Source organism: Plenodomus lingam, assembly GCF_022343315.1.
Source record: "Plenodomus lingam strain CAN1 chromosome Unknown contig_9, whole genome shotgun sequence".
NCBI classification, from domain to species: domain Eukaryota; kingdom Fungi; phylum Ascomycota; class Dothideomycetes; order Pleosporales; family Leptosphaeriaceae; genus Plenodomus; species Plenodomus lingam.
In genome coordinates, this window is record NW_027093973.1 from 583,352 (window position 1) to 596,104 (window position 12,753).

At 48.0% G+C, this 12,753-nt stretch overlaps 4 protein-coding genes across 4 annotated transcripts; 3 read left to right on the plus strand and 1 right to left on the minus strand.

Annotated features, from left to right (window-relative positions):
- The first annotated feature begins 3,641 nt into the window (after nt 1-3,641).
- Nucleotides 3,642-5,428, plus strand: PGX1 (Exopolygalacturonase). Its single transcript, XM_003834687.2, has 3 exons — nt 3,642-4,017; nt 4,071-4,434; nt 4,484-5,428. The coding sequence occupies exons 1-3, from the start codon at nt 3,687-3,689 to the stop codon at nt 5,184-5,186; spliced, it is 1,398 nt and encodes a 465-aa protein (XP_003834735.2). The 5' UTR covers nt 3,642-3,686; the 3' UTR covers nt 5,187-5,428.
- A 729-nt stretch (nt 5,429-6,157) lies between these two features.
- On the plus strand, nt 6,158-7,051 carry IAQ61_010728 (uncharacterized protein; the record flags this gene model as incomplete). The annotated part of the gene is made up of 1 exon (XM_003834688.2): nt 6,158-7,051. The coding sequence occupies one exon, from the start codon at nt 6,158-6,160 to the stop codon at nt 7,049-7,051; it is 894 nt and encodes a 297-aa protein (XP_003834736.2).
- A 721-nt stretch (nt 7,052-7,772) lies between these two features.
- Nucleotides 7,773-9,068, plus strand: IAQ61_010729 (uncharacterized protein; the record flags this gene model as incomplete). Its single annotated transcript, XM_003834689.2, has 1 exon — nt 7,773-9,068. One exon carries the CDS (start codon nt 7,773-7,775, stop codon nt 9,066-9,068), a length of 1,296 nt encoding a protein of 431 aa, XP_003834737.2.
- A 564-nt stretch (nt 9,069-9,632) lies between these two features.
- Nucleotides 9,633-11,621, minus strand: IAQ61_010730 (uncharacterized protein). Its single transcript, XM_003834690.2, has 3 exons — nt 11,240-11,621; nt 10,599-11,184; nt 9,633-10,548 (listed from the first exon to the last, which is right to left on the minus strand). Exons 1-3 carry the CDS (start codon nt 11,424-11,426, stop codon nt 9,720-9,722), a joined length of 1,602 nt encoding a protein of 533 aa, XP_003834738.1. The 5' UTR covers nt 11,427-11,621; the 3' UTR covers nt 9,633-9,719.
- Nucleotides 11,622-12,753: the final 1,132 nt, after the last annotated feature.

Genomic DNA, 12,753 nt, shown 5'->3' on the forward strand with positions numbered 1-12,753 from the left:
AAGTTTTACTCTGAGTGCTGAGTGTCTTGCGATCGTGACATTCGGGTTGGGGGTGTTCATTTCTGCGCTCACAAGGATGATGGGAGGGATATTGCAGCTAAGGCTTGAGGAGGAGTGGCTTATTGCTGATTGATTAGGGGGAAATGGGTTCCACTATGATATGAGTAGCTAACAACGCTACTTTGAATGTCCACGGAGACAGTCAAAATCGCGGGAACTATATAGTGGACTAGTGAAGGCGCATGCCCTCCTTGTTTGGACTCTTTTGTTGGCAGTAGCTCTTAGCCCCTTTCTTGTGCCTGGCCAACAACACTGGGGACTACAACTGGGGACGCACACTGGGGACTGGATCGCACCTCCAATGCTGATCACTCCTTCTAAGCCTCGCCTGCCATGTATGTACATGACAAATTTAATGTTGCGCTATTATGGCTTCATTCCTTCAATTTCTAGTCCCCCACGCATCTTGCAGCTCACGTAGAAGCTGTTCATCTAGGTACATCTATGAAATGCCGCGGAAACTACCCCCGCGCTTTGCGCAGTGAACTGTGGCGTATAGCGCTCTTGCATTTGATACATAGCGTTTAATTGACTAGTGTCAAATCTTTGGCATCGGATCATTGTTCGAACAGATCTTGTCTTCATTTATGATGGCATACTCAGCTTTTATGCTGCCTGCCTTTCTTTAAAACGTTACAATACCCGAGGAAACACTGACAGAAAGAAAACAAAATTGCAGCGGATGGGATTATGAGTGGATGGAGACGAGAACAATGACGATGCAAAATAAATTTGACCAGGCCGTGGATAAACCGCCCGAAGTGCAATGATGTTGTATTCCACGTCGTGCGCTGTCAACAACTGGAAATTAAGAGGTCAAATCACGGTTTAGGCAACCTCCGCTGGGCCTCCCTTACGCTGGCAGAACTACGCATCCGTTCCACCTTGGAAATTACTGGCCGTGTCTAGATGGCTCATCTCCCTTAGAAAATTAGTGAGTATTGGGGTAGCCTGCAGTATGCATCATCTGTGATTCGTGAAGAGTCTGAGAAGATGGGCTATCACTTCTGCTCCACTAAGGCTGAGCGGCTTTGCAAACATCCAATGCAGTATGATGCACTTTCTTGCCACTGTTAATCTTGCGGTATGTGTGCTTTAGCCTATAGTGACGATGGACTCAGTATATCTCTTTTGACCGAGCACCGCCTCGGGCCTCGCGCCCCAGTATCGAAGTACATAATCCTTGTCTTTTAATCTTTGATACTCTTCAATAGATTAGCAGTATCAAGACTGACGAAACATAATCGAAGTGGGATTTGTTCAGCTGGTTCCCTGAAATCGTCCGGTATCAGGCCTGGCTCGCATCTTGACGCATTTTTCTGGAACATTTCGAGCTGACTTACTCCACGACCTAGGTTAGGCTTCGCCACAAATAAATCCCCATTGGCCTCAATAATACAAGAACTCGGCAGTGTCAGCAGTATGAGCAATTAAATTCGCCCTCTGACATAGGTACAAGCCCAAACAAACATCTCGTTTCCGCGTCACACAACTTGTTGACTACCTTCATTCATGATGCAATCAGGTCTTCATAGCGAAAAGACACCACTGCGACGTAATGGTGAATACTGTTCCATCTGTGTCGAATTCAAACCGACTAAGCAAAATACTCCATAAGTAAAATATTTCACGACCGCTAGTCAAGACATGTCATCTTCCATTAAGTCGCTCAGGGTAGGAAGCGCGTGACCAATCGTTCACAGAAGTCATAGTCAAATCAGCCATGACTGGTGCTTGTGTCTGCCCGCTTCTATTCCAAAAAAAAATTGTTAAATCGGATAGTACAGGGCTATAGGAGTCATTAGAACAATCTTATAGGAGCAATTAGAGGGCTTGAAATTGTTTCACGAAACATCCATGTTTCATTGGATCAGTGCATGCACAACACGATTTGTCCAATTCTGTATTATTGGCTCTTTTCAATCTAGACTCAAGTCCACTAAATTCCACTTGATTTATTAAACCTTTCAGTAAATTTGAGCCTTCGGAAGCTACCGATCAGGTTGCAGTCTTTACCGGTCAAACCTTCACGGAATGATCCTTCGGAGATCAAAATACTGTCTCTATCGACCTTGTCGTACGTGCGGGTAGACCATCTATGCCGAAGCCTTTAGGAGGTACTATACGCAAGCGTGAAGTTATAGAAGACACAGGGAACGAGCTTACCCTATAGATGACGGGCCGGTCTTCGGCATTCCACAGCTGACTGGGCCCACAGACTGGGCTCTCGTGTGCACGTTTCAAGATGCTAGAACCGTAAGCAACGCCTTCCTTTTGTGGGCACAGGTCGCTTAATCAGGTGTTGTGAGCACTTTGGATAGATTAAGGGATCGCATGCAAAGGTTTTTAGTAGGCCGTCTGATATCACGCACATAATCGAGCTTATGTGCAGAAAGGAATGCGCCTAATGCACCTTTATGTGGCTCCTCGTTGTAGTCGCTTTGACAGCAACCTGTGTGCAAAACATAGAGCACAATGCATGTAATAGTTGCTCTAATCTTAGTAGTGATTTTGTGTGAAATTAATCATTACTCCTTGGAATATTTTCACGCCAAGAATAGCTTTTAGGGTAATGTTCCTGGAAGTGGTTCCACCATTTGCTGATGGTGGTTTCAGCCGACCATTTTTAGGGTGTGACAGAAGTAGAAGCTACCTATTTTTTTCATGGTCCGAACTTGGCTAGCAGATTGTTTCGACACGATCCGACCGGCTTCTCTTGTTTCATCATCACGAAACACGTATTGGAGGATATCCTGGACGAACCGGCGACCGCAACGGTCCGCTCATTAATGAATAGATCAAGGTGTCGCGAAATTACCTATGGTAGGTTGAAGATGGAGTGCAGGGACTTTTTAGCGGCACTATCAGAACAACATATGTAGCAGCTAGTTATGTCTTATAGGTTGTCGAAGATAGGGTTGAAGAGGGCCTCGCTATCCTATCCCGGTATCCAACTGCGCGATCTCCAAGACACTCATGTTAGGTATCGGCTAACATCAAGGTGCTTGTGACTTGAACGTTGTTAACAAGAGCATAATCAATCCCTTACTTTAGGCGCTTGGACCCTGAGACTGAAGGTGTACATGCGTTTTAACACGAGTTCATTGACGCTGACATATCTGAAGCTGGCAGCAAGTCGTTCAGAAACAAGACGGCCAAGGCGGCGCACCGTCGGTCAAGCTCCCTTGGTGATATCCACTCGCGCATACTTGGCCCACACTGCACCAGTTGAGAACATCTGGTCCAGTTTGGGCTTTGAAGCCGTCGTACGGTAGAAATGTTCGAAGCTTGATTTCGGTGTGCAGGTCGGGGTAATCTGGGATGTGGATTTTCCCACGAATCGAAGCGCCGCATTTAGCCACTTATGGCTGTGAGGGGCGCCCCAGGATTGACGCCGAGACGAAACAACAATTTCTCCGCACCCCAATCTTACACAGACAGTACATTCCCAAGCTTATGTATGGCCGGGACACATGGGGCCTGTCCACGGGTCCAACGGCACCACGCTTGGTAACAGACGTAGGTACATATAATAAGGGCCGGCTGCCACTTTGACAGACATCAATATCAATCTCGACAATTCTCTCTAACGTCCAGCAACATTAAATCCTTGGACGATAGAAAATATGCGTGTCACTGAATTCTTGACGTTTGCGCTGCTTCAAGCCACTGCAGTCATCTCTACACCGGCCAAAAAGCACGTGTCGTCGTCTGAACCTTCTATACGACCTAATCATGCAATTGGGCCTTACCAGCCAGATAAACCCTTCCCTGTTTCGCCTGCACGAACCAAGACTTGCTTGGTGGCGTCCAGCGGCGGTGGCAAAGATGACTCGGAAAACATATTGAAGGCCGTCAAGGAATGCAACAACGGCGGACACGTTGTTTTCCCCAGGAACACTATTTTCACAATTGGTACCGCTTTGGACCTGACTTTTCTCAAAAATATCGATCTTGGTATGTTTTCTGTACCAGCTAGTGAATTCAATCCAGAACTAATTTCGTCGCAGATATCCAAGGTACAATTCAATTCACGGCTGATACCAATTATTGGCAAAAGAACGCCTTCAAGCAAGTATTTCAAAACGCCACCACATTCTTTCAGCTAGGTGGTGAAGATGTCAACGTCTATGGAGGCGGAACTTTGGACGGCAACGGTCAGGTGTGGTACGATCTATACGCAAGTGACATCTACACCCTGCGCCCCATTCTCTTCGGAGTTATCGGTCTCAAAGGTGGCCGTATTGAGGACTTGAATTTCCGCTACAGCCCACAATGGTACACCCTGGTTGCGAACTCGAGCCAAGTCCTATTCTCCAACATCGACATTGCGGGAGGAAGCAATAGCACCCATGAAGCTAAGAACACAGATGGGTAAGCGATATCTGTGAATCATTATTCTACGTGCGCTAAAATTCACTAGTTGGGACACATACCGCTCCACGGACATCGTGATCCAGAACTCACATGTCAACAACGGAGATGACTGCGTTTCTTTCAAGCCCAACAGCACAAACATCATCATTCAAAATATGGTATGCAACGGCAGTCACGGCATGTCTGTCGGCAGTCTCGGTCAATATGCCAATGAAGTCGACATCGTAGAGAACGTCCTCGTCTACAATGTCAGCATGTCCAACGCCTCAGACGGCGCCCGCATCAAAGTCTGGCCCGGTGCTTCTACCGCGTTGTCCGGCGATCTCCAAGGTGGAGGCGGGAGCGGTTATGTGAAGAACATCACCTTTGACGGAATGACTGTCTCCAACGTCGACTACGCCATTGAAATTACCCAGTGCTACGGCCAGAAGAACCTTACGCTTTGCCACCAGTTCCCAGCCAAACTCACCATCTCCGACATCACCGTCAAGAACTTCAAGGGTACTACGAGCAAGAAGCACGACCCGAGGATTGGGTACTTGATGTGCTCTAGCCCGGAGGTGTGCAGCAATATCAAGATTGAGAACATTGATGTGAAGAGTCCGAGTGGAACCGACTTGTATACTTGCGGTGGCATCCCGGGTATTGAGAAGCAGGTCCATTGCGATGCTCCTAAGGATAAGACGGATCCTAATTCTTCCAAGGCCTCTAAGCCATCTAAGGCTTCCAGGTCTTCCATGAGGTATTAAGTCATAGATTAAGTACACTGTCGAGTGTGCGATGTAGTATTATTTTCGCTTCTTTTTTACCAGTCTACTTGTGCCTATAGAGGGTACACATATTTTGTTTATAGGAAATACACTTTTTTCCAAAGAAAGCCTCTACCGGTACGTTTGCGTCACTGTGGACCAGTGCAGGCCCCGCCGCTCACGAGAAATCCCATCGCCACTCTAATTTGATCTTCCTTGTCCCCTTTGAAGTTTGCTATTTTTGTATGATTTTTCTTGAAAGAAGGATCGAATCAAGAAAAGCTCTCGTAGCTACAATAACAGTGGTCTCATAGCCACAATAGTAGAGCTGCTTATTCATATAATCGAAATCATAATGATTACTGGAGATCGCTAGTAGCAGAGTCAACAGCAATACTTTCTCTAAAGCAGATCTGAAAATTTGCGGAGCAGTTTCCCCAATCAGACTCTTCGCTGGTTTGCGCTTGGGAAAACCCGTGATAATATGTAGAGCACAAATAACGTATCTAATTATCTCACCCATTCATGCAGCTCTCAGAGCGAGATATGGCTCCTACAGTCACCAAGACATGGAAATCACTTATTTGTATATACAGATAAATACTCGGAAATGTGGTTTGTATCAAAGACATGTCTGTTGTAGTATTACTTGAGTGTACAGGATATGGCTAAATGGCTGGTGGAGAGAGGACGTCGATGATGAGGTATCCGCCAGGGATATAGTACATGGCATGAAAACTTGTATAGATATATACTAAAGGGAGAGTCATCAAGCGCGTTTATAATTGCCTTGATGGGCTGAAGACTGTACTGTTGCTCCCGAATGCTGCTAGTTCCTGTCAACAATGACGTCATTTGATCATTCCATGCTGTTGGCGCCAACTTCATGTGCCAACATAAGATCACTTCAAGCAACAAAATACCTCTTAGCCAACGTACTATTCTCGATAGCTTTTTTTGACATTGAAAGAATGTCTCTACCGTTGAGCCTCTTCCTTGGTGGGTGTGTCGTCGCGATTCCTGTTGTGACCGGTGTTGCACAAGGCGTTGAGCACCAGAAAAAACAGAACGAAGAAGCAGCAAATGAATCGCGCATGTGGAAATTCAATTGTTTGGTGGAATGTAATCACCCCGACGAGATCGCACGCGATGAGATCAACAATGGCATTCTCGTAGTTCGACACGACAAAATCTGGGTTGTCCCGAGGGATGAGGACAACAAGCCCATACCGCCAATGGAAGGGGTAGATCTCAAGGAGCCTCTCCACGCATTCGCTGGATTTTACATCGCCTATCCAGATGAGGACCGTAATCCGCCACAGCGTGGCCTGGTAACGACCATCAGCGACGACCCTCCAATGTTAAATTGGACGTACTGCGATCGCGACACATACGAGCTAAAGTACTCTAATCGATCAGGCAGTATCATGCATCACATTGGTGTCTGGGACTGGACGGAAGATGAGTCACACTTGAACTTCGATGGCTGGGAAGGATTCATGGCTGTGGATGAATGGGATGGTGCAGATGAGGACAACTCAACGCCATGGGGTAAGGAGGGGCTGCGATGGGCAGTCTACTTCGACAAAGACGACAATGAGTTGAAAGGCAGAACGGGAGACAAGGATATGTACGAGATTACTCTAAAGAGAAGAATTCAGAGTGCAGAGGAACAGCTGAAGCAGAACGAAGCTGCCGAGAAGAAAATGCAAGTGAAGAGCAGAGGAGGCCTCAGTACACAATTTGCTGCGCCGCAGAAAGAGAGAGACAAGGATTGGGAGAAGAAGTTTGGGGAGAAGGCGAGGAAAGAACTGGAAGAAAAGTTGGCGAGGGAGAAAGGAGAGAACCAAGGCCCCTCTTGGTAACGACTCTACAGACTGTGAACTGTTGCGTCCTTACACAGCAGGCCTTCATGGCTGGGGACAACTACTCAGCCTCCTGATATCTGTTTGGTGGTTCTTTCCGCTCACAGTGACTATAGTACCGGTGAGCCCAAAAACTACAACGTCAGTTGAGCTAGGCCGCTGCATAGTACGAGTTCAAGATCGTCAGGTTTCTATGGTGGCAGTGCTCGCTCCAATACGTTCACCCCAGATTTGAGTCCAATGGTTAGGCGCGCAAGGCTCAAGAACCAACAATGTGCCAAGAATGCGGAATAGCTATCTAACTGAATATGGATTATTGTAGCGACATCACATCAGCCAAATCGCACGATACTAATCATCGTATATGTTCAAATTACACAAGCGCACAGCCACTTGGACAAGAGTATTGAAACAAGTCCCCGCTGCGGCCCGTACCTTTTAATCACAGGGCTTCAACCGTTCGTCACTCTTTGAGACGATGGGCGAGTGTGCATAGGCGCCGGGCTCTCGCTTCTGCCTGTCGTCTGTACGGCTCGGCCATACGCGCATTGAATGCTGTCTCAGCCACAATCCAGGCTGCTATGATCTTTTGACACAAGGCAAAAGAATTGTAGAGCACAAATTGATATTTTAGGTTGATGGCTTCTGTCTAATATGTCCAAACCTGTTCATCGCATTTGTGCACAACTTCATACGAAACACTTCCGAGATCAACACCGACATGCCTGCAATTTGGATTCCAGAGTCTACCTTGGAACTGCCAAATGACAATAGATGCCACGGCTACGCTCACACTAAAGGGCGAAGATGTCTCGTGTACGTTGGATTTGAAAGCTCATGGAGATACGCCGCTATACTCGACGAGCTATCCCAACAACAACCTGATGCTAGGCAGCTTGAACCCCTCTTAAGACGACTTGCACATTGCACGCTTTGCGAAAACTGGCACAAATATCAGGCAGACCGTATTGTGAGGAATTGGGCAATGAAGATCAGGACAGCGTATCCCGCGGGTTCCGTGGCAGTACAGTCATCGCCCTCCTCGACACCCACTCGATCAATACTTCAAGCGACGACAGTAACTTCAGCTAACAACTCTCGTCCATTATCATCTGCACAATCCGAAGTTGAAGCGCTTCACATGACCATCCGCGCAATGCAAGAATTATTGCGTACCACAGAGGTGCGACTATCAATGCTCCAAGTTACACAGTCCTCTATCGGTGGAAATTCCGTTCTATCACCTGCTTCAAGCTCTGATAATACATCTCGACGGTCTTCAATTGCTTCTAGCGTTTCACCAGCCTCGCCTACGATGGCACGCTCCCCGGCGCCCATCTCTGTACACACGGACAGTATTTCAACGGCAAGAATGGGCCAGCTATTACCGGTAGTCGCTGGACTCATAACTTCGCCTTCAGCAGAAACAGTGGTCTCAACAGCCCTGTCATCAGGCCCGGATATTCTCCTGTCAGCTACAGCGGAGAGCGCACCTCCTCAGCCCTGCACACGCCCTCACGTCCATCGACGGCCTATTGAAGAGGAGTGTCCCATATGCTACGATTCAGCCCTTCTCTCCACCTGTGAGCCTTCAGAGCTCGTCTGGTGTCGCTCAGGCTGTGGGCAGTCTATACACAAGTCTTGCTTCGAAGCTTGGCGCACTCAGTGCGAAACGAATGGCAGAGACCTCACCTGTTCAACATGTCGAGCGAATTGGGGCCGCGAATGTGGATGTACAGGTTGCACTGCTGTTCATGTGCGGAGGTGCGTGGTCGCAGGTGCATGTCCGATCTGCCAGGTAGATATGCGGGCCAGTGAAGAAGAGAGCTTGCTGAGCGAAGATACCCATCTGCTCACGTGGTGTGATAGTGGTTGTGGCGAGAATGTGCATGTGACTTGCTTTGCGACATGGCAGGCGGAGTGTGTAGAGAATGGTCGCGCCGCGACATGTGTGATGTGCAGCGCTGTCTGGAGGGATGGCCATCTTTCACAGTGCTTAAGCAGCGGTCGCTTTTGAGCTTACTATGGTATACCTTTGGGTTGGACATGTTTTACGAACACTTTCTTTCGCGAGTATCTTATATATACATGTATGAAATATAACGGTTGCCGTCAGTGGTTGTGTTAGCGCGACAGTGCGAAGTCAAGTTGATATTTGGCTTCCAATTCTATAAAAACTACGCCTTTCCTAGAGAGCATCATCGCGGCCGGAGAAGATGCCGAGGACACCGCTGAGTCTATGAGAACTGCTAGGGCTTGTGGTAATCGGCACATTGAGATATCATTTCTTTAGGACATTGCTTTAATTTCGGTCTAATGCTCTGGAGGTTTTTGTCTGCATCTCTCCTCATGTCTTTTGTCAATAAGTTCCAATCCATAGAAGGAAAACGTAGCGCACGACAGCTTAGCACTGTGATCATACAGACCACGCTCGTCAAAATTTGATATAATTTTCGCATGTATTGTGACAGCCAATTAAAATTTGATCATGATGCTGCACATCACATCATTACATAACGCACGGTCTGAATAAGGTGCATAAGTAGCCTGGAGGAATTTTACAGTTTTTTTTGACTATCTCTACGGTCTGATTAACTGTATTAGACATGGGTCGTTCTTAATACAAAAGTATATGCGCGGCAATGCCTCATTCTGAGTGCGAGGCGAACTATTCGTTTTTCGTATACAACTTGACATAGCGGACATGCTCATTACCAGCAGTGTCTTCGTATCTTTCAGTAACAATCTTGTATCCACCGAGCTTAGGCCAAACCTTGGTCCAGCAAAACCAGTAGACGACACCAAGCAGTAGAACAGCAACGCCGACCACAGGGAAAACGTAGTACGGATAGCCTTCGGCATTCCAATCACCATCTGGAGGGATAAAGGGCACCAACGCGAGGAAAATGTTGGAGGCGAGATAGATTACGGCCACGGGAAGGTATGTGTGCCATGGTGACTCCCATCGCTCGCTTTTGCTGTAGTGCAGGTAGATGAGACCGGCTGTGACAAAGCCGTTGATCCAGGCGCCCGGGTAGGTGTACAGGTCGGTGATGAAGTTGTATGCCGGGCCGGCAGGAGGAGCTACCAAGACGATGACGGTGATGAGCCAATGCAAGAAAAGTGCTGTCGCAGGGGCATTGAACGGCTTGTTCGAAGCCCAGAATCGGCTCCATGGTAGTAGACCCTCTTTTGCGAACTCTTGATTCAAGCGAGCGTGTGCAAAGCTGACGGCAAGAACGTTGCCCAAATTGCTGAGCGCGACAAAGGCGGGCAGACTGCGCGCTCCAGCACTGTTTCCAAAAACATTGCGGAAGAAGAGGCCAGCGACGATGACTTCGCTTTTGGCCAGGTCGGATTTGGGAATTGCGGCAAAGTAGGCTACGTTTGCGAGGACATAGAGAATTGTGGTGCCGCCAATCGCAAAAGGAGCAGACCAGGCGAGCGTCTTTTTGGGGTTTCGTATCTCTCCAAGTACATAATTGGCATTCTCCCACCTAAAGTCTTTTAGTAAATTACTATGAGGATAGGTAGAATGGGCGCTTACCCTTTGTAGGAATAGATGATGCGAAGAAGGGCCTGGCAGTATGCATAAACTCCTCCGCCACCGTAGCCATCTCCAATCTCCAAAGCGAAGGCGTTTTCAAAATTCTGAGGCTTGTCAATTTTAAGGTGGCCCGCCAAGGCAGCGAAACCAGAAAATATGATGAACAAGAGTATGATCACTTTGAACACCCCCAAAACGTTGAAAAGACGGATTCCCCATTTCGGTGCGGTTGCATGTAAGCTGACGGAGAAAGTAATGCAGGCGATGGCGATTCCACGTGCAGCCCAGCCGTCAGGCGCTTCTGAGCCTGAAGCGAGTAGTACGTAGCGGCCAAAGGCTAAAGAGTTGCCTGATGAGAACCCCAGCAAAAGCATCTGTGATGCCAAGACACAGGTTGCAACATACTTGGGGTGACGGTAGACACGCTCGAGGTAGTTCTTCTCGCCGCCCGATCTGGGAATAGCTAATCCGAATTCCAGGAAGACGGAAAGTCCGCAGAAAGTCAAGAAGCCACCGATGATCCACAGGAAGAGAGTGACGCCGACGGAGCCTGTAACTGCAAAGATACCCGACGGTGTGGAAAATACTGTGACGCTTGTGAGTACGGTAGAAGGCCAACTTTGTACGGAGTGGAAACGTACTCCCGGTTCCAATCATCTTGTTCAAGATGACAAAAACCGTTGCAGTGTAACCCAGCTTCTGGGAATCGTCGTAGACGTAAGCGTTGTCCTCCTGCACACTACCGTCTAGACCATCTGGCGGAGTTGGCGAAGTGTCACTGTCGACCCAGTGCGACACCTTGGCTTCGTCATCGTATTTGGCGGACATGCTGCTGGTTGATGCACCCTACAGTCGGGATGCAAGGCAGACGCAGTGAGAACACGAGAGAGAGTTGCCTTCACACACTTAGTATACCGGTAACCGTTGTGCGTGTGCAAAGCCTGGTCGCACGCAGGACTGGGCGGGGTAGGTGATGAAGACAAATGCGCGTTCTACATGCTTCCCAGATGATAGAGATGGTCATATACGACTACGAAATGACGTGATAGGGTGCATTTTCATCTCTAGATAGAGGGCCCGATAAAGCGAAACTTCTCTCTAGTAAGGTTGTATGTTGGGATCGCCATCTATGTCGACGATTCAGGCATTGGGCTATATGGTAACCAGCTACTCGGTATGGATACACACATGTTGATTGGCTATAGACCACCTGAAATGGAAGGTGAAGCATTCGTCTTGGTAGATTTGTCTTGGACGTTCATTCAGCGGACCGCAATGTGGTCTTGGTCGATGTCGTGATCTCTTGGTGCTATTAGCCTATCCGCCTTGCACTTGGCAGAGACATGTTTTGCTAATGCCCAGCATACATCTAGCAGGCTGCTGCTGGAATCAAAACATTCCTGCTTAAGCACCTGGCAGAAGGCGCCTAGCATTGTGCTGGAACTTGGTGCAGATAAATGCTTGTGACACTACCGGCAGGTGGGCGGGTAGCCAAAAGCAAGTATGCACGTGTCAAATCGTCTGCTGGAACCATGTCTATCATGTGAGATGGAATCAGATCTAGCAATCTGTGCAATCTAGATGCCATTTCCACTTGGAAACAAGTAAGTGCTTCTGCTGAAGAAAAGTTCGAGAGTGTTGTAGAGTCACGTGAGCGTTCGATCTGTCCACAGATTGCGTCTTATCTGCTAAATCCAAAAGCGCTTAGGACGACTCAACTTGCAAGACGCGCTCCACTCCTTTGCGACATCAACTCAGGACACAACGTGCATGCATCAAAAGCAGAACCCGGTTGCTTAGATGGGCAGTTCTATTATCTGGCAACTATCGCAGAGTCACCTCGCTCTCAAAGTCCGCATCGCGACCAAACACTACCAACAAAACGATATCAGGCTGAGCGGGCAGCTGCACCGAATGATGGTGTAAGGACAGATTAGATAAGATAATATGGTCGTGTCTAGTTTGAAACGACATGGCCGAGCCAGTGATGTGAGGAGATTGCATGAAAAGTCATCCGGCGTCGATGCGGTCCTGTTCGGTACAATACTGGCACTCGTGGACACCTACTATAGTAGCTATACTAATCAGACCAGACCCATGGTAATCCTAGGTGTTCGCATATGCTATACGCGGCGGTAATTCTCTAGATTGTTAG